The following is a 27,244-nucleotide window of genomic DNA, read 5'->3' on the forward strand; positions in this document are numbered from 1 at the left end:
GCCACTGTGAAATAGCTGATGTTCATGATGATGACTGATCCATCAAAAAAGACAATTTTGCTCCATTTTAGAAGATAGACATTTAATAAGAGTTATCTGATTTATGAAGATTTCTAAATATTTTTTTAGAGTAAGCTTTGACTACATGGAAAAGTCACTTAAACCAGTTGATTTCCCAGGAACTCTACTATATTAAGGCTCACTGTGCTTTTTATTACTTACATACTTGTCTACCTAAGGCTTGGAGCCCAGAGATTTGTATATCACAAACACTCAAACATTACTTGTTTTATATAGAATCAGTATTCGCCTTTCTAACAAAATCTCTTCTCCTGTTTCAACTAAAGCTCCTTGTGTTCTCTAGGTTTATACTGAAAACTGAAACAGCTAGAACGGAGCCTCAGGTTAGTTAATATCTATAATTGATACTCGGCAGCAAACAATTCTGACAGTTAATGTATCCATGTTAATCATAAGGAATTTTCCAGGAGCAGTCTGCTACTGTCCTGTTCTGATATGCATGTTAAAGTTGCCCGCAGATTCACAAAGGAATCCTCCCCTCTGCATTTTCCCCCATTTGTGTGGTGCGTCTATTGCCTATAGCTGATTCTTCCTGTTAGGAGTAATCAGCCTAAGACAGAGCAGGCTCACCAACAGGTCCTACAAATGCCTCCATTATTTTACTCTGGTTTGTTACAGCTAACATTATTCTTAAGAAATATCATCCTAGGCTGAGCATGGTGACTCACACCTGTAATCCCAGCACTTTGGAAGGCCAAGGCAGGTGGATCACGAGGGCAGGAGATCAAGACCATCCTGGCCAACGTGGTGAAACCCCGACTCTACTAAAAATACAAAAATTAGCTGGGCATGGTGGCGGGTACCTGTAGTCCCAACTACTCAAGAGGCTGGGACAGGATAATCGTTTGGACCCAGGAGGCGGAGGTTGCAGTGAGCCAAGATGGTGCCACTGCACTCCAGCCTGGTAACAGAGTGAGACTCCATCTCAAAAAAAAAAAAAAAAAAAAAATTGGGCCGGGCGCGGTGGCTCACTCCTGTAATCCCAGCACTTTGGGAGGCCGAGGCAGGTGGATCACGAGGTCAAGAGATCGAGACCATCCTGGTCAACATGGTGAAACCCCGTCTCTACTAAAAATACAAAAAATCAGCTGGGCATGGTGGCACGTGCCTGTAATCCCAGCTGCTCAGGAGGCTGAGGCAGGAGAATTGCCTGAACCCAGGAGGCGGAGGTTGCAGTGAGCCGAGATCGCACCATTGCACTCCAGCCTGGGTAACGAGAGCGAAACTCCATCTCAAAAAAAAACATGCTGACTTGGAGGTAATTTCTGTGGCGAGTACCAAGATGTTTACTAAGCTGAGAAAAAGTCAGGGGTGATATAAAAACAGTAATTCTCATTTGTCCCCAGAATGGCATTTCTGTGCTTGCGGGAATGCACTAGAGGTTGTGAAATCATAAATGAAGAATGTCAGAAATACAGTACTTTGACATTTCTTGACAAATATGTAGTTAGCCATTCTTGAACAAGACAAAAGAAAGTTTGATGTTGAATGTAATAGTAGAAGTCATAACAAAATTGGCACATTTTTAAAAGTTTATCAGCTACAGTTGTAAGCATTTTACATGAATGGGCCCTTTAAAACTCCCCAAGAGGAAGACACTATGATCTCCTTTTCACAGATGAGGATTTTGATGCTTAGAGAGGTTACATAACTGTCTCAATGTGACATAGTTAGACCATGTCAGGACCAGGTGAAAGGGATTATAATTTGACTCAGACCACATTGACACATACATCCCCTTATTTTCTGGAACTGAAGCAGTTTCTTCATGAGCAGTATGATGGGGTCTTCTAGACTTGTCAGTTGAATAGGGTTAAGTAGCTTCTGTTGTTTCAGTTGAAATGTTGAGTCGATTCAAAATTTGGCTTCCTCTGCACTGTTTTAAATCATCTCTTTTTGGATGCTCTTTCAGAAGCATTCTCTGCCCCAGGAGGGTATTGGGCTGACTGTGTCCTGGGGGTAGACAGGGGATATGGTGTCCTTGAGGCCACTCTGTGTTCCCTGGTTCCTTGCTTATCTTGCTGCAGTACTGTTAGTCTGGGCTTGCATGGTAAATTCCTAAAGCCTGTGGCCAGGGGAACGCCTGGTCTACTTCCCTAGCCCTAGCAATGTTCTAGGAGCCTCAGCCTCCTTCCTTTGATGAGTCTCCCTAATGGCAACTCTGATTACCTTGGACTTCCATTTGGCCCCTAACCCAGTGCCATTCCCTGGCAAGCTCACTGGCCAGCACATTCAGCCACCTCCCACTTCTTTCCATAAAACATGGAAGATCTGAATTTCTTCTTCTCCATACCACAAAAGCTCATGGAGAAATCTGGGAGCTAAACTTAGCCCTTTTTCATCAACTACATTGCTTTATTTTAATGCAGCTGACCCTACTTGGAGCAGAGGCAGGCCCGAGAGGCAACCCCCTTATAAACTCCCAAGCAGGCAGTGGGGCAGCTCACCTTCTGCCTTTGGTTTTTCCCTCAGGGCTTTTCCTCCTTGGGACAGAGTTGGGCCCCATGTATCTTTGCCCACTTCTCTGATTGAAGGCCTTCACCCGGAAAGGGGTAAGCAGGATTTGTCCCTTCCTTCCTCCTGTCATTAACCCCATCACTACCACCACCATAATACAAAGTCTAGGATCAAGTCCACCTGCTAAAGTGGGAGATAAACATTTTGTAATCCTTTAAAAAGCCCGAGTTTCAAGTTTTTTGTCTTGCTGCAGACTTGACACCCCAATTTTGGGCTGACAGGAGCTGGAGAGTGCCAGTTTCTTTTTGCCTTTCTTCTGCAGCAATCCAGAGGCACAGTCTGCCTCACTCTGGCAATGGAGAAGGTCAGGCACATAGACATGCGACTAGAAAACCACATTGATATATTACAAAAATATTACCCCAATTTTCCATGACTAAAACCCAAGGATTTTCACTCTAGAAAGTATGTTTTTATCTGCCATACTCACTGACCACTAAAGTAAATGAAATTAGTGGGGTTTTTTGGGTTAGAGAGAATAGAGCAGTGGTAAGAGTAGATCAGACATGAAACACTTCAGTCCATAACATGTCTACAGTTACAAAAGGAGCCAAAGCTAGATGTGGATTTTCTGAGAAATAGACAGTGAGAAAGTAGAAAAGAATGATAAATTATGAAACTATCCTGTTTGGCTGGACATTTAGTAGATGGACCCAGGGTTACCAGCTGAAAACACAACTAATATTCGTAACTGTGGCTTAAATCTTCATGAAACTCTTTCCTTATATTTAAGAATCTAAAATGATCTTCAGTAGTCAGATACAGTCTAGTAAATCCAATTTCCTGTATTCAGGTGTTCTTTCTGCTGCTTTTCCAAGAGACCTCCCCGGTCTCATCTCTTTCATTCCCAGCAAGGCCCCTTTCATGCTTGTCACCCTTCAGGTGGCATGTGCAGGCTCTATCTCTGTGCCCTTCATGGTGCGTTCGTCAAACAGGAAGTCTGTCTGTTCCTCTGTGTCAACTTATGGCTACTCCTTTAACCTGGCATAAAACCCAAATCTTCCACAAATTCACTTTTTGGTTAATATAGTACTTTGTTATTGTTCTAATACATTTTTTTGTAATTGTTCTATTTTTCTTTTGTTCAACTGTGCTAAAGGTTCTCAAAGACTTTAAGAAGCTTCAATTACCTCTGTCATCCTGGAAACCCATGGCACTATGCTTTAACTCAATAAATACTGAGTTGATGTATTTTTTGATTTTTAAAATTTTATTGTTTTTAAATTGCTCCCTTTATTATAAATTTTTTTAAGAACTGCTCACCTTATTCTCACTCAGATGTTTATAATTATGAGTTACCTGAGATGTTTTGATACAGGCATGCAATGCGTAATAATCATGTCATGTAAAATGGAGCATTCATTCCCTCCAGAATTTATCTTTTATGTTATAAGCAATTCAATTATACTCTTTTACTTTACAATGTACAGTTACATTATTATTGACTGTACAATTATTATTGATAGCCCTCTGTTGTGCTATCAAATACTAGGTCCTACTCATTTTTTCTGTTTTTTTGTACCCATTAACATCCCATAACTTTCCTGCCTGCCTCCCATTACCCTTTCCAGTCTCTGGTATCCATGAGTTCCACTGTTTAGATTTTTAGATTCCACAAATAAATGAGAACATACAATGTTCGTCTTTCTATGCCTGGCTTATTTCATTAACATAATGACCTCCAGTTCCATCCATGATGTTGCAAATGATAGGAACTCATTCTTTTTATGGCTGAGTAGTACTCCATTGTGTATAAGTACCACATTTTCTTTATCTGTTCACCTAGTGATGGACACTTAGGTTGCCTTTAAATCTTAGCTGTAGTGAACAGCCAAGAGCCTGTATTTGCTGCAACAGATACAGGAGCGCAGATATGTCTTTGATATACAGGTATTGATCAACTTACGACCTATGCAACTTACGACCATTCGACTTTATGACCACAATCGCTAGCCACGACTGCTCCGCATCTGGCAGCGCAAACGTTGCCCAGCTGGGCGTACGACAGTGCGGACCAGCTTCCGGCAGCACTACCATCTCTGCGTGCACCATTTCAACTGTACATATAGCCTACTCAACTTACGACCAAATCGTGTTACGACCGGCCTGCTGGTCCCAATCGTGGTCGTAAGTCGAGCACTAGCTGTACTGATTTTCTTTCTTTTGGGTATATACCCAGAATGGGATAGCTGGATCATACAGTAGCTCTGCTTTTACTTTTCTGAGGACCCTCCATACAGTTATCCATAATGGTTGTACAGATTTATGAGGGTTCCCCTTTTTTCCACATCCTTGCCAGAATTTGTTATTACTTGTCTTTTGGGTAAAGGTCATTTTAACTGGGGTGAGATGATCTCTCATTGTCCTTTGGATTTGCATTTATCTGATGATCAGTAATGTTGAGCACTTTTTCTTATGCCTGTTTGCCATTTCTGTGTCTTCTTTTGAGAAATGTCTATTCAAATCTTTTGCCCACTTTTATATCAGATTATTAGATTTTTTCCTATTGAGTTGTTTGAACTCCTTATATATTCTAGTTATTAATCTCTTGTCAGGTAGTTTGCACATATTTCTCCCATTCTGTGGGTCGTCTCTTCACTTTGTTGTTTCCTTTGCTGTGCAGAACTGCTCCCTTTATTCTCACTGAGGCTGGAAACTTACAGAACATCTTGGTGCCTTACTCTCTCACACCTCCCACATCCAACAAATCATCAGGTTAGCATATTTTGACCTTCTAAATATTTTCCATATCTGTGTCTTCTTGAGCCTGTCATCTCGGCTCTTGCTCAGGCCTTGTGATGCTTGTCTGGACCACCAGTCTCTGGCTTGACTTCCTGCCTCCGTTCTGCCTTCCACACACCCCAGTGTGACTGAAATGAAACCCAAATCCAACCACATCAACATCTTTACAAAGTTGCTGCCAAGGCCACAGGATTGAGTTCAAGCTCCTCAACATCCCACAAAGCCCTCTGTGGTTTCACTCTGGTCCAAATCTAGGGTTTTAATTCACGCTATTTCCAGCCTCATATTTTCTGTTGCAATAACATCAAGCTGCTTGGTTTTCTTCAAACAATGGGCTGTTTCTTATGCTCATTCCTTTGCTTATATTGTCTCCTCTGCCAGGAGACAGGTTGAGGTTGATACCACCTCGGCAGGTATGTGGACGATTTCCCTTCAACCTGGTGAAAGAGAATAGAAATCCATAAGAGAAGGAGTATGAGGCAGCACAGTTTGTAGAGCAGGATGGGTGGATGTTTGTGACAATGGGTAACATTTACACAAACCACATTTTCTGCCGTAGGCCATTAGCTTGTATGCTGCTTCCATATTTTGGCTTGTGGTATACCGCAATCCGTATTGTTTGTTACATACATAACTTTTGGAAATTTTAATTTTCAAAAGAAAGTTGAAATATATCATTCCAAAATATATAGAATACTCTTCTGATAAAATCATTATCTGTAACATATATTTTTGATTGATTCCCTAATATCCATTCTCTCCCAAATAGTCTAAAACGATAGTTCTCAGTGTGTAGTTCACCAACCAGCTGCATCAGTCTCGCTCAAGAACTTGTTAAAAACTTTTGAGCCCCATCTCAGACCTACTGAATCAGAAATTCTGGAGGTGGGGTTTAGCAACCTGGGTTTTGGTAAGGTCCTCCAGGGATCTGATGCATGTAGAGGTTTGGGAAGCACTAGTCTAGTCTAAGACAATCTTGATAATTCTACTCTTTACCACTGACTTGTTTAAGAATATATAGGTAACGGGATTCTGGCCAGTAAGAGGTGAGAAGTTGGTTTGGGCAGTAGGAAGCTTTCTGGGAAAAGTGTTCTTGTCCTAAAATGGATACTCAGTGAAAGATTATACCTGTGTTTACCTGCATGTTTTCATATCTGGATGAGATATCTGAAAATTGCTTTCCCCTCTTGGGACCATAAAAGGTGCCAGGTGAGGGCAAAGGCAACAGCTGAGAGGGGCCAAGCAGAGAGAGCAAAGAACCTGGGCGACTTAGGACCTCACAGAGCCATTGATTAGCCAACTTTGGAAGCTATGCTACCTCTGGAGTATGAATTGTTTCCTGATTATTGAATTCCATTTGAATCAGCTCCCCCATAATTGTCAAAAAAATAAAAATGGATGCATACACATATTCTTTATATATACATGCATTTATTCACACCTAAAATCTCTTCCCTTGTTTTTAAAGGTGACACTGGACAGTGATTATTATTACTTACCTGTTAGTGAGGTTCTTTGAAACCAAGTGAAACCCAGATGTCCCATTCACTTCTAGAATATAGTGGCCATGCTTCACTTTAATGGCCAGATACCAAATACTGATGTTTCAGGCCTTTTTGCTATTTGTCCTGGAGGTGCAAAACTTTTCAGGAGTCCCTGCCCAGGCATTCTCAGGAATCCCACAGGAATGCAGTGCTCCTCAGTTCTACCATGGCTGTCACTTGTGGCACTCTTCTGTGGGTCAATCCTTGTCATCCTTTAATGGGAGAAAATTACAACATGTGACTCCTCAAAGAATTTCTTGGTCAAGTACTCTCAGAGTCCACTTGAGGATACTTCTTTCCTCTATACTCTGCCTTGCCCCATGTCATAGGAAATCGTTTCCCGCTCTCACATGGGAGTGCCATTGGCTGTGGCTTGCCTCTTCCTGGGATCCTCAGAGAGAATTAATGTCTCAGTAGTCTAAGGGGAAACAGTTCAAGAAATGCAATCTACCCACTAGGCTGATTAGCATTCACTTTATAATGCAGAGCCCTTTAGCTCCTCCTTGTCTCTAACTTCTTCCTCCTTTCCAGAATGTTATCGGTTTTCTCTTTGTATAATTAAAGACCTATTAAAGTCTTTCTACCAAAAATAAAAGAGCAATTTCTCCTCATAAGTGATTTCAGACTTCACTTTGAAGGTAGTTACCCTGCTTTTTGCCATCAAGGTTTTAAATAGCATGGAGTTGGGTTTTTGCTGATATCGTACAATATACAAGAATCCAGTGCTCTCTGAGAATTGGTGGGATAGCGAGTATAGGAGAAACTTAGAAATAAAGCAGCAGTTGGAGCCACCATGCCTGGCTTTTCAGGAAGAACAACAACACAATTAGACCTCAAGGACTTAGAACTAGAGGGTCCCTCAGGGCTTGAAAACTGACTTACCTCATCTCTCCCCAGCACATAAAACTCATGGATTTCTGGTTAAGCGTGCAGCCACTGGTCTATATCTTAGTTAGTTCCCCACTACGAATTGTCTGTTTCTTTCCATAGTCCCCAGTTCAAATTTCTAAGGGAGAGGATTTGATTGGACTAGCTCGTCATTGGTTTTTGTGTCTGAGCAGAGCTTTATACCAGATGACCTCACAGGTCAATGACCCAGATGGAATGACTCCCTTGGGTCAGATGACAACCTTTAGTCTAATCAGCTGTGTTTATGGAATAGAGGTAGGGGTATGGGACAGGGTCACAGGGAAGCTACAAAGTCACTCCTCCTCAAGGAATAGGTTAGGGCTGCTCCTTCAGCAGAGACTGAGTTGGACAGGGGGCAGGGGCGGGCCTCCTCCCTTAGAAGGAGACTGTAGGCCTAGCCAGGGCTTATCGCAGTGTGACCAAGAGGTACAATGCAGTCCTTTCCAAGGAAACACAAGGGGAGGCTGACTTTTAATTAAATGATTGACATCCACAATTTGACTTCAGCAAGTTGTCCTTTCCAGGACTCAGTTTTTTCATCTATAAAATCAGACAGTTCATCTTAGTGATCTCTGGGGACCTTTCATTCAGGGAAGACCTGGGCGTATATCCTATTTGGAGCCCTGTTTCAGACAAAAAATACAAAATTTGATGCAAGATTTTGAAAGGGGCCCTGAAACTCAAGCATCCTTAGTTTCATATAATTCCATCTTTGCTCTCATCCTTAAATTCTACGGCTTCTTTCAGGTCATTGTTCTGGATTCTGCCTACGTCTTGTGCTTACAGCCTGAGGCCTTTTGATGAACGACATGCATGCTTGTCTGTAGCTTCACTTCCAAAGAACAGTATTTCCCTAGCCATTATCCCTTAAATAGACTCCAGACAATTTGCTGGTTTGAGAGAGCCAAAAATTTGGTCCACAAACATGTTACAAATTTGAAATATAATATTATTGTTTTATTGAAACTGCCATGATTTGTACAGAAATTGTTTTTGTTTGTTTTCTCCTTAAAATTTTTATCTTTCTTTTTTTTATTATTATACTTTAAGTTCTAGGGTACATGTGCAGATCTTACAGGATTGTTACATAGGTATACACATGCCATGGTGGTTTGCTGCCTCCATCCCCCCTTCACCTACATTAGGTATTTCTCCTAATGTTATTCCTCCTCAACCTCTCCACTCACTGCTATCACTCCCCTAGCTCCCCACCCCCCAAGAGACCACAGTGTGTGATGTTTCCCTCCCTGTGTCCATGTGTGCTCATTATTCAACACCCATTTATGTGTGAGAACATGCGGTATTTGGTTTTCTGTTCTTGTATCACTTTTCTGAGAATGATGGTTTCCAAATTCACCCATGTCCCTGCAAAGGACATGAACTCGTCCTTTTTCATGGCTGCATAATATTCCGTGGCGTATATGTGCCACATTTTCCCTGTCTAGTCTATCATCTATGGGCATTTGGGTTGGTTCCAAGTCTTTGCTATTGTAAACAGTGCCACAATGAACATAAGTGTGCATGTGTCATTATAATAGAATGGTTTATAATCCTTTGGGTATATACCCAATAATGGGACTGCTGGGTCAAATGATATTTCTATTTCTAGATCCTTGAGGAATCTCCACACTGTCTTCCACAATGGTTGCACTAATTTGCACTCCCACCAACAGCAGAAATTGTTTTGCTTTCTAACTCCATACTTTTCGAAGTGCACCCAGTCCTCAGAGATGTTACTGGTCAATGGTCAATGGTCTTTATGTCTTGGCATACATTCATCTATCAGAGGGCAGTTTCTCATAGCTAATGTATCTTCTGGCTGTTGATGTGTCGCTGCTTATATTTCTTGAATTTTCATTTTCATTGTTACCATTGTATTGTATTATATCTGCCTGTTCACATACATGGATCAATAGTTCCAAAGAAATTCATGGTAGTGTAAAATCTGAGATGAAAATATTGATGTATTGACTCAGAATAACTAACTTTATAAATATAAACAGTGGGCAGTGCTCCATTCAGAAAAAGCTCTAAAAAGAAGTATGGTGCTGTTGAAAAGTTAGATTTAACTGATTCATTAATATATTGTCTAAGAGGAGACTCTGTCCAGCAAGGGTGAAAACTGCTGATGTTTTCTTTCATGACGTTTCCATAAAACCTTCAACAACGTATTTAGTAAACTAAGTATAAATGTTACTAAACCAAGTCTTGCTGTTATTTCTGATGACCTACAATTATAAAGCAGAATCATAAAATATAGAAATCAAATAGATGTGGAACTTTCCTACAACTCAAGTGTTCATCTCATTGAAAATTTCAGACAATAGCATTCTGATCATTGACAAGAAACTACAACCATTGTTACTATGTATTGCCTTTTCCTATCCTATTTTTAATCTTTTTGCTCTACTTTTTGAGAAATCTGTTAAGCTTTATCTTCTAATACATCTATTTTTTAGAGATTTTTGCTTATTTTTAAATGTTTCTTTTTTTACAACATCCTGTTCTTGCTTTATGAGTAAGGTATTTCCTCATCTCCCTGAAGATGTGAATTGTTTTTCTTCTACATGAAATATCTCTGCTGGCCTCCCATTTGCATCTTTCAGTTATCTCTGTTATCTGTAGAGTAACTAGAAAGGTTGGCCTTAAAGGGCTAAAAGTCTTTGATTATGTGCTCATATTAAAGAAGGAGATCCTGAAAAGCTGCTTAGATGCTCTATGTATATGGGTGGAATTTGCCAACTGTGGTTCATTAAAGAGTGATCTGGCCGTCAGTATCTTTAGTGTATTCTAAAGAGTATATTTAGCATGTATTTTCCTGTACTTGGCAGATTCCACAGGGGAGACTGTTTCACTTCTTGCTTGCAGGGAATATATATTGTTGCCAAAATTGTGGGAGCCAGGGTAGGGGAAGGAGCCAGACTATCAACTTTTAGTATGTAAACTCCCTCTCATCTCCCTGAGTTCATAACCGTGTCCATGCCTCTAGCTGTTCTGGGTTCTCCAGAGCATATCCCTCTCTTTTACATTCTCCAGAAAAGCAGCCTTTCCTGCTTGGGATGAAGTTAGGGATCTGGGCATTTAACGAATTAAACAGACATTCAGCCAAGCTTGCTCTTATTAACCCCGCTATCACTTTCACTTGTTGATAGGGGTATAGTTAGAATGGCATTCTGCCTCAGTAATGGCGGACCATCTCTATAATGGTGGACTGCCTCAGTAATGCTGGATTGCCTTGGTAATGGCTGACTGCCTCAGTAATGGCGGCCTGCCTCGGTAAGGGCAGACTGCCTCAGTAATGGCAACTGCCTCGGTAATAGCGGACGCCCTTCCCCCCACAAAGCTGGACCATCCCAGGTCCAGCTGTGCTTGCTGTGAAACTCTCAATCCAGAGCATTTCAGATTGCTGGTCTTTGTGGGGGTGGGAACCAGCTGAGCCAGATCACCTGGCTCCCTGTTTCAGCCCCCTTTTTTTCAGTTGAATGGGTGACTCTGTCTCCCAGGCATTCCAGTCACCAGCTGAAATGGCACCCAGATTTGTGTGAGTTTTTGTGCGGAGACCTGCTGCGGAACAGCCACGCTGGAGACTCCTGGTGCTTTTCTTCCAGGAATCTCCTGGTCTGTGGGCAGTAAAAATTCATTTGGGAATGTAGTGATCACTTACCCTCTGTGTTTTCGCTGGGAACTACAATCCAGAGCTGTTCCTATTCAGCCATCTTGGATCCTCTCCTCGACAGTGGGTAATTTGTAAAGGGAAGAAGTTTAATTGACCGACAGTCATGGTGGAAGGTGAATGAGGAGCAAAGTCATGTCTTACATGGTGGCAGGCAAGAATGCTTGTGCAGGGTATCTCCCATTTATAAATACCATCAGATCTCGTGAGACATATTCACTACAATAAGAATAGTATGGAGGAAATGGCCCCCACGATTCAATTATCTCCACCTGGCCTCTGCAATAATTGAATTATTACAATACAAGGAGATTTGGGTGGTGATGTGGCCAAACCATATCAATATATATATTATATGTTAAATTATATGTGAAGTTAATAGACTATTTTAAGAGCAGCTTTTAGGTTCACAACAAAATTGAGAGAAAGATACAGAGTTTCTGCATACTCACTCCCCACTTCCCAACCACCCCCCAACACATATACCTGGTGCATACACACAGCCTACCTCACCATCAACATCCCCTGTCAGTGCAGTACATTTTTCACAATCAATGAGCCGGGCTTGACACATTATTATCAACCAAAGTCTACAGTTTACATGGGGTTCACTCTTTGTGTTGTAGATTCTGTCTTTTGACAAATATAGTGACATGTACCCACTATTATAGTAGCATCTGGGTAGTTTCATTGCCCTAAAAATCATCTTTGCTCCACCTATTCATCCTTCTATCTCCCCGAGCCCCTGGCAACCACTGATCTTTTTAGTGCCTTCTTAGTTTTGCTTTTTTCAGAATGTCATATAATTGGAATCATATAGCACATAGTCTTTTCAGATTGGTGTCTTTCACTTAGTAATATGTACTTAAATTTCTTCATATCTTTTCATGGCTTTATAGCTCATTTCCTTTTAATGCTGAATAATATCATTGTCTGGATGTATCACAGTTTTTTTCATCGATTCATCTACTGAAGGGCATTTTGGTTGCTTCCAATTGTTGGCAGTTATGAATAAAGGTGTTGTAAACATTCATATACAGGTTTTTGTGTGGCTATTTTTAATTCCAGGTAGATACCAAGGAATATTGTTGCTATGTCATATGGTAAGAACTTTAGTTTTATAAGAAACTTTCAAACTGTCTTTTAAAGTGGTGATAGCATTTTACTTTTTTGTTTTTTTGAAATGGAGTTTCATTTTTGTTGTCCAGGCTGGAGTGCAATGGCACAATCTTGCCTCACTACAACCTCTGCCTCCTGGGTTCAAAGATTCTCCTGCCTCAGCCTCCCAGATTAGCTGGGACCACAAGCATGCACTACCATGCCCAGCTAATTTATTTTTAGTAGAGATAGGGTTTCACCATGATGACCAGGCTGGTCTCAAACTCATGACCTCAAGGGATCCAGGGATCCACCCACATCAGCTTCTCAAAGTGCTGGAATTACAGGCATGAGCAACTGCACCCGGCCCTGTTTTGTATTCTTATATCCTCACCAGCATTCAATGTCAGTGTTTTGGATTTTAGCCATTCTAGTATGTACGTATTATCTCATTGTTGTTTTAATTTGCAGTTCCCTAATGGCATATGATATTGGGCATCTTTTCATATGCTTATTAGCCATCTGTATGTCTTCTTTGGTGAAGTATCTATTCATATATCTTGCCACTTTTTAAATCAGGTTATTTTCTTATTGTTGAGTTTTAAAGTTTCTTTGTATATTTTGAATAACATGTCCTTTATCATACATGTCTTTTGCAAATATTTTCTCCCAAACATATAATTTTCAATGCTTTATTATTTTAACTCAAGATAAGAAATATTTTTTGGAGCACTTATTAAGTACTTAGCGCTGCATGGGCATTGGATATTTAACACAGAAAAGGACCCAATACCTACATTTAAAGGGCTTCAATTTGTCATAAGCATTTCCCTGTGTGTCAAAAAAATTTTTATTAAGAAAAAAAGTGATGACAGTAGTCAAATATTCCATTATATGAAACTTCCTAACATTAGACCTTTAGATTGCTTACACTGTGAGCAAATAACGCTGTCTGAAACTTTTTGTACATAAACCTTTGCCCATATTTTAGAAAATTCCTCTGAATTTGTAGGTATCTGCTCCAAGAAATGAACTTGGCCGAGAAGAAGTAACATTTTTATAGCTTTTGATGACTCAAGGAAGTTTTAAGTCAGACTCTTGCTAGTTTGGTAAAATTAATTAAGCTAGAAATGGTGAGAATTTTAAAAGGAGAGATAGCCTTTTCTCACAAATAAGGAAGTTTATTTTGTAAACAAAGATGAACTTTTTAAAAAAAGGTATTTATTTTTGGCTGATCCTGTAAGTCATTTTCACTGATATTAACATTTATTACATTAGGTCTCCACCCCAACCCTACTGCCCAGAGATTCTGATTCAGGGATCTAGAGTATAATGTAGTGGGCAGGAGAGTTCACACGCGTAAAAATATATGTATGTGTGTGTGTGTGTGTGTGTGTGTGTGTGTGTGTATTTGTTTATAACAGACAGGATTCCAGAGTAAGCTAGACTTGGAGGAACACTAGCTCTGTTCCAGGCCTGAAATATCATCAAGCCTGTTACCAGTTTAAAGGGCAAAGATTTTAAAAACCATTTTTTCTATGAAGATAACTATATAATTATAATTAGCCACATGTGGACAAAGACAGAAAATGAACTTGGAAAAATGAAAAGAATGCAGTTAGAATAGAGGCAGTTGTAATTTTTTGCAGCCACCGCAGGCAAACATAGAAACTCCACCCATCACAGACTCCTGGCTCCTTTCCTGTGACCTTCTTACAACATCTCCATTCCACATAAAATCACCTCCTTTTTTCTTTATATTGGTTTTTGTCTCTCTTTGTTAGCTCTTCTTCTTAGATATGTTATTACTCAAAGGTTTGTTATGGAAGCAGGCAAAGTATAATGTAATGAATGAATAAATAAATAAGCAAATGGAACAAAAGATAGTTTTTTCCTTGTCATATCTGGCCAAACTCTAACTTCAATAGGATATCACGCAATGGCAGAATCTACAGGGGGAAGGATTTAAAGCATAGAATGCTTTTGCCACCACCATTTTCTTAATGATTTTGACAACAGGACTAATTTAGGAAATGAATATATTGACCTGTTTGATTTAATGTCATGCCTGGTCCCTTGGAATGTTTAACTCTAGTTAGTAGACCTCTCTTTTTGCAGAAGCATAGGTTAGCAATTCTGAAACTATTCTTTGTGCATTCCAGGATTGAGCAGATAAGTTGTAGACAGTGGGAGCCAGGTTTTGCACTTTAGGAGATCAGAGCTACAATTGTAAAAGAGGAGATAGAACGAACTCTGCAGTATTGGATTCAAATTGGAGATGCGGATGTGAACTCCTGGTTTCTAATACATACACACATACATGCCTGCATACATACATGTGTGTATGTGTTTAGATATATGCAAATGCATATAGATGTGCATGGATTATAGGTATATGTGTATGTGCATTGCATGTGAGTACTTGTGGCTATGCACACATTTGTTTGCATATACATATAAACATTTCCGAGCTCAGTCCTCTGAGATGACCTTGATGTAGTTTCACTTTAGTAGCAATGAGCATATCTAGAAACCAGATCTTTATTTCTGTATACCCTATTCTCCACTAAAAGGAACCAGGGTTTTTTGGAGAAATGGTTAAATTCAAATTTGGGGCAGGTAAAGAAGAATAGCAGCCTGGAACATCATGTTATGCCAAAAATGAAGAAAGTGCTTACAGAATAAGAGGGAGATGTCAAAATGACACAGGAGCCAGCCCAAAGAGGCTCCCATTGGCCAAATATGAGATAATTTAAGCATTAAAATAAGTTACTAATTTAAATAAATAATTTTAGTAAATTTCATACTATTGAATAAAGCCAGAATCTGTGAGCTACTCTGATATAAACAAATAAGGGAGAAGTGAGAGCTTCAGTAGAAAGCCAACCAATAAATATAGAAAGAATGTTGAAAATCAAAAATCATATTCTGCAAGCCATCATAAAAATAATTGATTCAGTCAAGAATCATCTCTGAATGTGAAAACTGATGGATGGAAGTTTGATGAGATTTAGGATCTTTACATTGTCTCAAAGTATATTCCTGCAAGGTACATTTTATTTACAATGGGTGAAATAGTAACTCAAATGGAGAAACCTGGCAAACACCATCTTAACCGAAAGATTAAAGTTGGCATCACTAGTGGTGGGACTGACCAACAGCATGTGCCACATGATGTCATGCACTGAGGAAAAGCCAGAATTACTTTTGTTATACGGCTAGAGGCGTATAACTTTAAGTGTGTGGACACATCAGATAACCCAAAATGTGGAACACTCTCTAAAATACCTATCCTGAACAAAGATAGACCCAGGAACTTCCCAGATTAAAGGAGACTAAAAAATCATGACAACTGAATGCAATGTATGATTTTAGATTTTCTTTTATAAAAGATATTATTGGGACAGTTGATAAAATCACAATAAGGTCTGTAGTTTTAGATAATATTATTTCAATATTAATTTCCTGATTCCAATAATTGTACTGTGGTTATGTAAGAAAGTTCCTTATTTTTAGGAAATATATATTGAAGTATTTAAGAATAAAAGAACTTTGTGTCTGCAATTTACACTTAAACACTTCAGAAAAAAATCTGTATGTGTTTATATTTAGAAAATGAAAAGACAAACGTAGTAATGTTTGGGTGAATTAACATTTTGGGAATCTGGGTGAAGGGTATCCAGGCATACAGAGAATTCTTGCAACATTTCTAGAAGTCTGGAATTATGTTTAGTGTTTTTGTTATTTGAATTTTAATACATTTATTTATAATGTTCAAATTAAGAAATTAAACACTCAGTATATGAAAGAATAGAAGGAATGGCGTTGAAAAAAGTGACAGTAGAGTTTATATTGTATTATAATATTATACAGTATTGTAATACATAACATTACTATATGTATTACATAATACATATATACCGATGCTTCTTGACTTACAATGGAGTTTTGTCCCAGTAAACCCATTAAGTTGAAAATGCATTTAATACACTAAACTTACCAAACAGCATAGCTTACCACAGGCTACCTTAAATGTTTTCAGAATGCTTACATTAGCCTACACTGGGGCAAAATCATCTAACACAAAACCTATATTATACTACAGTGCTTCATATCTCATGTAAATTATTGAATACTGTACTGATAATGAAAAACAGAATGGTTGTTTGGGCACTTGAAGTAGTTTCTGCTGAATACATGCTGCTTCTGCATCTTGGCAAAGTCAAAAACTCTACATCAAACCATCATAAATCAAACATGGCAAATCCGGTACTGTCTGCACAATATTATAATATTGAATTATGCTGTAGCTATTGTGATATAATTACAGTTATGTGCCAGCATGATTCTTTGTGAATTCAGTGAGAGCTGGTCTATGTCTTTCAGATAAATGACCTAAGACTAGATGATAGCAGGGACATTATACGTCAAAATAGTGATTTCAGTCACTCTCGCATAAGGTGGCGGGCAGGAACGATTGACAGCTATCATCTTAAAAGCTTATTGGAGTTAGACCTTGGTTCCTCACATCTGCTGACCTGTGACTGTGGAATAAACAACTCTGATGACTGTTTATTCATGATCATACTGTAGTCATGTTCCTGAGGAATTCCAAGGCAGTAAAAATTTAGAAGCTAAATGTTTAACTTTCCAGAATGTAACTTTTCTGCACTAAGTCAGAGCAAGGCTCATGGAAGCAAACTTCCTTGTTCACTAAACACTCAGCACAGAAAAATTGAGAGATCACACATGTAACTGTGAACTTTGCACTCAAAGATCCATAAACTTAACAAACCAAAAATAGTATCTGTTGTTGATCCTAAAGCCTCCATTCTAATGACAAACTTATGGTGGCTAAAAACTTTTTAAATGTTAGGTTGAGTTCCTGCTTTGTCGCTCTGCATGTGTTTGAGCCAGGTTAAGTTGATTTGAACCTGGGAAAAGAAACACATTGCCTCTGTAGGGTTTTCTAAGCCATTTGAAGAAAGGTACTAAATAACCAGTTCTGTGAGGTTTTAGAATCCTCCAGGGGGCACCAGAACATTCCAATGCAGGTGAACACATTTCATTAAGTCCAGAATGGCTAATCGTATTACCTTATTATAATTGATTCCTCTACCATAACATTTTCAGTTCCATTAACATCATTTTTTTTGTACATTTACTTTTACAACATTTGTGAGTTTATGGAATGTTTCTGCCTCTCTGAGGAGGCAGAGGAAGGAAAGAGATCATCTCTTGGATGAGTCCTTAGAAACTAGAGCCATGTCTCCTCTGGGTAAATGTGAAAGGTTTCAGCCCACTCGGAGAGTAAGAATTTTCCAAATGTTCCTAATCTGACAGGGAAAAAAAAAAAACTTGAGGAAACTGAGAATTCAATTTACTTTCTTAGCCTTAAGGCTGTGTATAAGCCACCCTGTTATTATCATTAATAATAAACGCAGTGAATGTCAGACAGGCACTTCATGGTAGATTTTTATATGAATTTTATGCAAAAGTAAAGGGTTGCCAGGCTACTGCATAATATTACTCAGTTCTGGTCCAGGAGTACAAAATTCCACCAGGCCTCCTGAGCCCGTCCCTCCAATTAGTGGCTACTTCATTATGAATAAAGAACCCTCATTACTGTGGGCCTTCAAGTGAAATAGGATCCCCTACCTCTTGAAATCCGCCTTTCTAAGTACAGACAGTTCCCAACTTACAAACAATCCACTTAAGAACCACCAAGGCATTCAGAGGCTGCTGTAGGCTCCTGCAGCTGCCGCCTGGGCCCCCTGCCCGGCCCCCTGCCCAGCCCCCACCCCACACTTCTGGGCTGCTCAAGGGAGCGCTGCCCACCCCCCTTGCTGAGCCAGCTGCCCACCTGCCCCTCGGACTGCAGGCTTGGAGCTGGGGGTTCAGTGAGGCCTCAGAGCTACCGCTGGTTTTATAGTTGAGCTCAGCTATGGGGTAAATAGGCTTTTGTGGCCTGGCCTGGGAACCGAACCACCATTTAAAAAAAAAGAAGAAGAAAAAACCTGGCTCCATGGGAAAATGTATTCTGCATTCCCAGTAGCCAGCCAACACATGTTAGAATGACTGTGGAGGCTGTCTTCTGTCTTCATGCCCCTAGCAGGGCGAGAAGAAAGAATCCGCCTGTGTGTTCTGGGTTCTGGGTCCAGCTCTAGCACTAAACCCAACATGGGACCTTAGTAAGCCCTTTAACCTCTCTGGGTATCACATCCTCTATAAGAAAATAGGATTGTACTAAATGAGTCATAAGCCTCTTTCTAGTATAATGGCCCCAATTGATCAAAGCTCTACCCTCATTTTATTCATTCAGAGGCGTTTTACTCAGGCACCTGCTTTGTGCAGGTTCTGGGCCTAGTGGTGAGGATACAGTCAAATAACACAGATCCCAGCTCCCACAGGGTGCAGTGTTGGGGAGATAAATATTTAAGTGAATGCTCATAAGTGCTATGACTGCGACAGGCACTGGGTGCTGTAAAAGCCCAGAAGGTCTGAATCAGATGAAGACTGCAGAGGAGTTGGCTCGCAGGCTCACTCCCCTGATTTCTATTTTAATTGACTCCTCTCCCAGGGTATCAAATCTGGTTCACTGGGAAGCATGGCTTCTGCATCTGCCGTCCTAACAGTTTGGCTTGGTCCCCTGGCCATCAAGGAAAGTCTTGCCTTCCTCTTTGCATCACCGAAAGATAGAATACAGGGATGCTGCCACCAAACCATAGACTTGATTCCTATGAGTAAGGCCCTAAATGCTTGCTGCTCCTCTGCCCTAGGAAGCCCCAGCCAAAAAAGGCTCTCTCTTGCTCTCCTTGGGGCCTTCCCTGCCCTGAAGAGAGGCAGGATTGGCAGCAACTCACACCCCCAAGTTTAAAATATTCCTTACCACCCAAATATTTCTAAAGGCCCAGCTACCTCCTGCTGTCCTATATTTGTAATTTTCTAATTATAATTCTACCAAAAATCCCTGCCAGACTCCCACCCTACTCCACACTCACTTTTAAAATAGTAACAATCAAAGTGATTCAAAGAAGTCACCTATCATTTGGAAGGCGGCATAACAGAGTGTTTCAAGGTGGAATCTTGACTCTGTGCCTTGATATTGCACATTATGAAATTATATCATTATGAAGGTTCCTGAGCAAGGAGGTGACCATGGAAGAGTAGTTTTGAGGAGAGTTAATTTTGGTAGCTCTGTGTAGGATGCTACAAGAATGGAGAGGAGGGAAAAGATGAGAGATTTTCAGCGTAGAAATGATGAGACTTAGAACCAAATAAGTGTGTCATTATGCAATAGGAAGTTATATAACTTTTCTATACTCTCAGAGTATCTTATTTGATTCTATGAAAGCATGTCGATAATTATAACTATAAAATCTTTTCATATAAATAACAAAACACCCCAAGAAAACATTATATAACAGTTTTCTAATCCCCATTCCATTATGTTCCCTTAGGATGCCTTTAGTATAAGAAACAGCCTGATGCCATGGTAAGGAGCTCAGTCTCTGCAGTGAGCATCTCCTGGGTTCAAACCGTGGCTTCACCACTTCATAGCAGTATAATCTCAGGCAGGTCTCTTAACTCCTGAGTATTTCAGTGTCTTCATCTGAAAAATGGAGATCCTGTCACGTGCTGTAAAATGACTTTCTATGACAGTGGTCCCATAAGGTAATGATGGGGCTGACAATTCCTATTGCCTAGTGACATCTTGATGGTACTAACTGTGCAAATCTGACCTAAGTTGTGTCTTAGTTTTTAACAAAAAAAGGTTAAAAAGTGAAAAAAGTTAAAGATAGAAAAAAAGCTGATTGAATAAGGATATAAAAGAAGAAAATCTTTTGTGCAGTTGTACAATGTATTTGTGCTTTATGACAAGAATTATTACAGAAGAGTCAAAAATTTTAAAATGTTGAAATAAAGTTTGAAAAGTTACAGTAAAGTAAGGTTAATTATTATTGAAGAAAGAAAAATATTTTTTTATAAATTTAGTGTAGTCTAAGTGTAGTGCTTATAAAGTCTACAATAGCGTACAGTAATTCCCTGGGCCTTCACATTCACTCACCACTCACTCATCCAGAGAAACTTCCAGGCCTGCAAGCTCCATTTGTGGTAGGCCCCTAAACAGGTTTATCATTTTTATGCCATATTTTTACTGTACCTTTTCTATGTTTAGGTATGTGCAGATACACAAACACTTATCATTGTGTTACAATTGCCTACAGCATTCAGTACAATAACATGTTGTACAATGATGATACTAACTGTGCAAATATATATGTTCAAAGTGATTCAAAGAAGTCATCTATCATGTGGAAGGTGGCGTAATAGAGTGGTTCAAGTTGGAACCTTGAACAAAATAACATGTTGTACAGGTTTGTAGCCTAGGAGAAATAGGCCATCTCATATACTATAAGTGTAGCATCTGATATGTGAGCAAGGATGACATCACCTAACAACATGTTTCTGAGAACATATCCCCATCATTAAGTGACACATAAAAGTAATCAGGTCAAGCTCATAAGATCCTAATGAGGATTAAATCTGTAATATTTGTAAAGTTCTTAGAACAAAATGTGGTCCATATTAAGCACAACATAAACATTCTGTGTTGCCCAATTGTAGGTGTTCGATAAATAAAATAAATGCAAGCAAGGTAATAGCCTGTGTGCTATGTTGAGATATTGAATGGTTTGTCTTTTGAGAAATGGAGACAACATTACTGAAATAAGAATATAATTCTAACTAGCGGTCATATTTCCCCATCTCAGTGGCACATTGAGGCCCTGTCACATCTATGTAATGGAGTCCATCAAACTGAATACATTATGCATGAAAGTGCACTTGTGATACCTCACCCTGGTCAGCCCCTTTTCCTTCCCTCCTTGTTTTTGTTGACCGCAGCTTGAAATCTTAACTTCAAATTCAACTTCTCTTTTCTCTTTTCTGACCCATTTATTTGGTTTCAAAATCTCATCATTTCTACCCTGGAAATCTCTCTGTCATCCATCTCCTGTCTCCGTTTGCATAGAAGCCTTCATAGAGCTGCCAACCTCATCTTCCCAAAACACCACTCTACTGTGGCCACTTCCCTGCTTAGGACCATCGGCAGCTCCCCATTGCTTAACAAGCAAAGCCCTCAGCCTGTCATTCAGGACCACACAAATCCAGCCCACTGTCCTTCCCTAGGTCCAATACTCATATTCCCAACAGCCTTTTCTCCACGGTGACCACATGAGTGCTGTGCCAAGCATGGTCCACATTTATGTTTGTTGTCCAGGCTTCACTATTAACGATGCCCCTCTTCACTCACAGTGTCCCTGTTTGGACAGTAAATCAGTAAATTGTATGGTCACCCTGCTGCTACCCCATTAGCCAAACCATGTATCCCAGAATTCCCTGTCTCCTCCCCTGTTCCTTTCATCTGAATTACCATCTCTTGATCTGTGCCTATCCAAAAGCTTCCCCTTTCTCAAAGGCCATTCAAATATTACTTCCTGCACTCTTTCAAAAATCTCCCACGGTTCTTTATACACCACTCTTTTACCACCCAACACTTTCTAATGTGTATAATGATTATTTATATGCTGTATCGCTCCTCTTTCAGAATACGAGCCTTGAAGAAAGAAACTGTGTCTGATTAACAAAGTGTTTCCTGTAGCATCTAACCCAGGGTCTTACCTGCCTGGAAAAATAACAGACATCAGTTCCTGAGTGCTTGCTATGCGCCAAGCACTGTATGTATAATCAGTATACACTTTAAATACCATCTGTATGTATTATCTCATTTAATCCTAACAATCCCTTTGAAATACTGTGTCTCTGTTTACTAATTTGGAAATTAAGGCTTCTGCTTCGCAGAAGCAGTAAGCCTGCATATAAACATTCGAGCCCAAATTTCTCTGACTTCAAAGGGCATGCTGTTAACCTTTTCACTCCAGGCAGATGGTTCTTAAACTTAAATATACAGTAGAGTCTTCTGGAGGGCTTGGTGAAACGAACTGATGTGCCCTATCCTAGTTTCTGATTCTATAGGCCTGCGTTAGGGCCCAAGAGTTACATTTCTATAAAGCTCCCAGGTGATGCTGATGTTGCTGATCCAGACAGCACACTGTGAAAACCACTGTATAAGTAAGCATAGTCATTCATCAATGAATAAATGGTGGATGGATGGATGGATATGGATGGCCAGATGGGTGGGTAAGGTGAATGGATGGTTGGATGAATATATTTAAATTAATCACTTGGTTTAAAGTTTCATATGTCTGCTCTAATTTTATACATTAGGCATGTTAATATATTCACTTATAATTCTTAAAAGATCAGGATTAAAATTAACTTTTATTTTATACAGCCATCTTTACTGTTTCATAATATTGCTTACATTTGAATTTGAGCTGATTATTTCAGTTTTTTAAAACCAAAGACAGAATTTTAAAAACTTATTTCTCATTTTTGTGTATGTGTGTTTGGTTTTCTTTCTTTTTTTCTTTTTTGAGACATAGTCTGACTCTGTTGCCCAGGCCAGAGTGCAGTGGCGCAATCTCAGCTCACTGTAGCCTCTGCCTCCCAGGTTCAAGCAGTTCTCCCACTTAGGGTGCTGTTCAAGCAGCCTCCTAAGTAGCTAGGACTACAGGCACACACTATCACACCTGGTTAATTTTTATATTTTAGTGAAGATGGGGTTTCACCATGTTGGTCAGCTGGTGTCAAACTCCTGACCTCAAGTGATCCGCCCGCCTTGGCCTCCCAAAGTGCTGGGATTACAGGTGTGAGCTACAGCACCCAGCCTTTTCTATCTTAAAAATATTTAGTCCAAAATGATGTTAAGGATGGCTTACATATCTCTCCCATCTCCTTTCAACATCTTTTCTATACACTTGCATGTGTATTTAACACACAATAGGCTTTTAATCCACAATAGTTCATTAGGTTTTATTTCAGAAATGAATTATTCCTTCAAACCTAAATGTATTCTAAAGGGATTATTTTTAAGTGGCCTAGGAAGAGAGAAAGCTATCTTGTGATTTATATATTGTTATATATTCCCCAAGGAGCATGGTTAGAGCAAATTTCCTTCCCTCTCCAACCCCCGCACTGTTTCACCTCTTAACAAAATGACCCATGATGTGAATTCAGCTGTTATTTCACCGTTGAGCACATTGCATCTTATTGATAAAAGATACAGCTGGAGCAAAAGGCAGTGTGCATGCCCTTCCTGTAGTCCTCTTGGAGCGTGGAAATGGCACCAGACCATAATGTACATCTGTAATGTAAGGCTCCACGTTACTCTACAGAGACAAAATGAGAGAGGCATTTTCCATAGGAAATGCAAGCACTTCAAAATGCACCTGAGTACTTTTGTGTTTGATTACGCACCACGTTTGCCAATTTAGAAGGCACAGTGGTTATGACCTTGCTTTTGGAAATTAAAAGCCCATTGATTTCTGTTTGCAGAAGATACTAACAAATTAACTAGGTCTTTTTATCAGTGAGATAAGCATCTTAATAGAGATTAATAAGTAACTTTCTATGTTAGTGACGATATACCATGCAGTGAACAATAAAATTATGTAAATGCTAGTCTATATTTTTTATTCTTAGGGTGTTTTTCAAATACTACTTTGTTTTATATACTGTTTGTGCCCAATCTCATCTTTCTGACAATTTGGAATTTCCTTGAGAGTAGAGATCATGCCTTTCCGTAGTTTTGAATGTTTTTATCTCATTTACCCTCACAACCACCCTTACAGAGAGGCATAATTGACCTTCATAGAGCTAAACACCTGGACTTACATGCAACTTCTACTAACAGCATTAAGCATTTCAGTTTTAAAGAAAGCTTCTCATATACATGTTCTCTCTTATTTATCTCATGCTTATTTTCCAGATCTAATGGCAGAAATTCAGAAAGGTTAAATAACTTGCCCAGGGTTACAAAGGAAGGAAGCTTCTGATCCAGGCATAGCCCAGGCCTTCTAGCCCCATATTGGATACCCTTTCCACTCCACCATTAAAGAGGGGTTTTAATAGTTGTTGACTGAATGCATATAATTTTCCCTAAACTATTCCCCTTTGCAAAAACCTTCTCCATCTCCCTTTAACATATATACATGAGTATGTGTGTATCTCTTACTGGGTTATATTCCAATGTGGCTACATTGCTTAAGCTTTGGGATAGGATCACATCTGCATGCAGAGGTTAGAAGAGCCTTTAACGGGACAAATATATGGGGTAAAAGTCCTCAGACTGATCTTTAACTGTTAAGCTAGAACTCTCTTAAGTAAAGGCTTTTCGTCATGTAGGTAAGTTTCAGTGTCAGGTAGATTTAGATGTCAGGTGGTTGCTAAGCTAATCCTCCCCCCATTCCCATAGGAGACCAAAAGGTGGAAAAGCAAACTAAATCTTGTAAATCAGTCTATTTAGTTGTAACTTTTTTCTCTTATGTCTATTTCTTTTCTGTTATTCTCAAGTCTTAAGGAAAGTTGTGGTTAGAGATTCTAGCCTGACCACCATTGTATTGTGGAAAACTATGGAAATAGTCATTGCATGTCCCTGTGCATGCTAATGTTGTTACTGGGAGGCTGTGCCCTGCACACACTAGTGATGGAGGCCGCAACTTCATACCATCCAAGGGTATAATCTCCTCATGTGGAGATTATCATTTACACTGCCTACCTTAGAGTGAGAGTGGGCTTTCTTTAAAAAAACAAAAGCAAATATATTTAACACTGAAGTGACTAAATAGAAATCTGTAACATACAATGCAAAACAAAGTTTTTAAAAGACAAAATGTTTTTTAAAAATAGAATAATAAACTCTGAGTGTTAAATCTGCTGGCCATTCTGAAAGGATGATCTTTCAGGTAATCCTTTAATTTTTTAATTATTATTTTATGTTTTATCAACAAGAAACATTTACAGGAAACATATCACCCATAAGATAACAATTAGGATTCCAGAGATAATGGGCGTTCCTTTAACTGATTCCGTTTTGAAACATCCCAGTAGTTGCTTTAATGACTTTAGCGACTTCTGTTTCCAAGAAAGAAGAGTCCCATTCTGCTCTGCCCAACTTTCATAGTTATTCCTTCAAGTATTTGTTGAGCAATTAAGATGTGTCAGGCACTGTGCAGAGCTCTGAGAATAAAATTGTGAATAAGGACTGCTCCTGCCTTCCTAGAATTCAAAGTGTAGAAGGGAAGACAGACATTAATCAAGCAATTGAAATGCAGGGAGTCTAGTAATAGGAAAGAGAATGTAAAGGATCTTGTTAGGGAATGTAGCAGGGATGACTAACATTATCCAGCGGGTCCAGAGAGGCTTCTCAGAGATTCTATGATTTAAGCTGAGCCTGAAAAGTGTATAGTTAGTAGCCAAGGGAAAAAGAGGGTAAGCGTGTTTCTGGTGGAGTTGTAGGATATGTGAAATCCCAGAAGTGGTTGAGGGAAGAAATGACATAGTCAAGGAAAGGAAAGGAATTGACTGGAGCATTGAGTTTTTCTTCCATAAGCTTTGCAAGTAGCTAGTGTTAGCTTTAATTAGATCATAAAGGAGCAGGTTCAAATAACATTGTTCCAATAATAATGTACACTCAGATACGTTCAGCTTATAAGAAGTAAGAAGACTGGAACATTCAGATAATCTTCTGGATAGATTTAACTATAAATTATATGTTTATTTTGCACTTAGATTATGTTCTGTTTACCTCTTACGCAAGGTAATGTGAATACTCTTCGTGCCTCACATTTCTTAATTAAGCACTGGCTTATTTTCTGAGCCACATGTAAAAACTGAAAATGCCAAATACCTAAGAATATGTCTTGTAACAGACATGTAAGACTTCTATACTAAAACTACAAAACATTGCTTAGGAAAATTAAAGCAGGTTTGTGAAAAGGGAGGAATATACCATATTAATAAATTAGAAGACTTCAAATTGACCTACAGATTAAATACAACACTATTCAAAATCCTACTAGTAAATAGTAAAGATGAGTATAAACTTATATAGATATACGAAGGACAATAGAATAGCCAGGATAATCTTTAAAAATAAGAACAAATATAGAGGACTCACATTTACAGCTATTAAGGCTTATTATAAAGCTAAAATAATTAAGACAGTGTGATCTTGTCCATAGAATAATCGAATCCTGTGTTGGTTATCTATACAGAATATCAGGAACCTGACCCTTATTTCATATCATACATAAAAATTAACTAGGGCTGGATCATAAAGGCCAAAGGCAAACAATAACTCTTTCAAAATAAAACATAGATACATATTTCAGTGACCGTAGAACAGATGAAGAGTTCTTAAATAATATGCAATTGTACTACCGTAAAAGAAAATAATAAATTATACTTTATGAAAATGAAATCTGTTCATTAAAAGACACCATTTAGAAAAGATAAAGACAAATTGCAGAGAGGGAGAAGATATTTGTAACACATATATCATATCCGACAAGGGACTTGTATTCAGAATATCTAAAGAAGTTCTAAAACTCAAAAACAAAAAAACAACAAAAAAAAGACTGGCTACCACCTAATTAAAAAATGGGCAAAATGTTCTGCACATGTACCCCAGAACCTAAAGAGCAATAATATTTATATAATATATTATATAATTATTATATATAATTAATATTTATATAATATATTATATAATTAT

General features: G+C 39.0%; 1 protein-coding gene across 26 annotated transcripts in view; it reads left to right on the forward strand.

The window, feature by feature from the left end:
• ICA1 (islet cell autoantigen 1) overlaps positions 1-27,244 on the forward strand; it is a 157,548-nt gene that overhangs the window by 61,913 nt on the left and 68,391 nt on the right. Inside the window, exon 6 of one of the 26 annotated variants that reach the window (XM_032287120.1) lies at positions 365-397. The exons of the other annotated variants lie outside the window; for them this stretch is intronic. Coding sequence (XP_032143011.1) covers positions 365-382 — 18 coding nt within the window. The 3' untranslated portion in view covers positions 383-397. Of the gene's footprint in view, positions 1-364; positions 398-27,244 lie in introns of those variants that run through there. 26 annotated transcript variants of the gene reach the window in all.

The sequence above is a fragment of the Sapajus apella genome, unplaced genomic scaffold (genome assembly GCF_009761245.1).
Source record: "Sapajus apella isolate SASKATOON/1434 unplaced genomic scaffold, GSC_monkey_1.0 scaffold19, whole genome shotgun sequence".
Classification (NCBI taxonomy): Eukaryota; Metazoa; Chordata; class Mammalia; order Primates; family Cebidae; genus Sapajus; species Sapajus apella.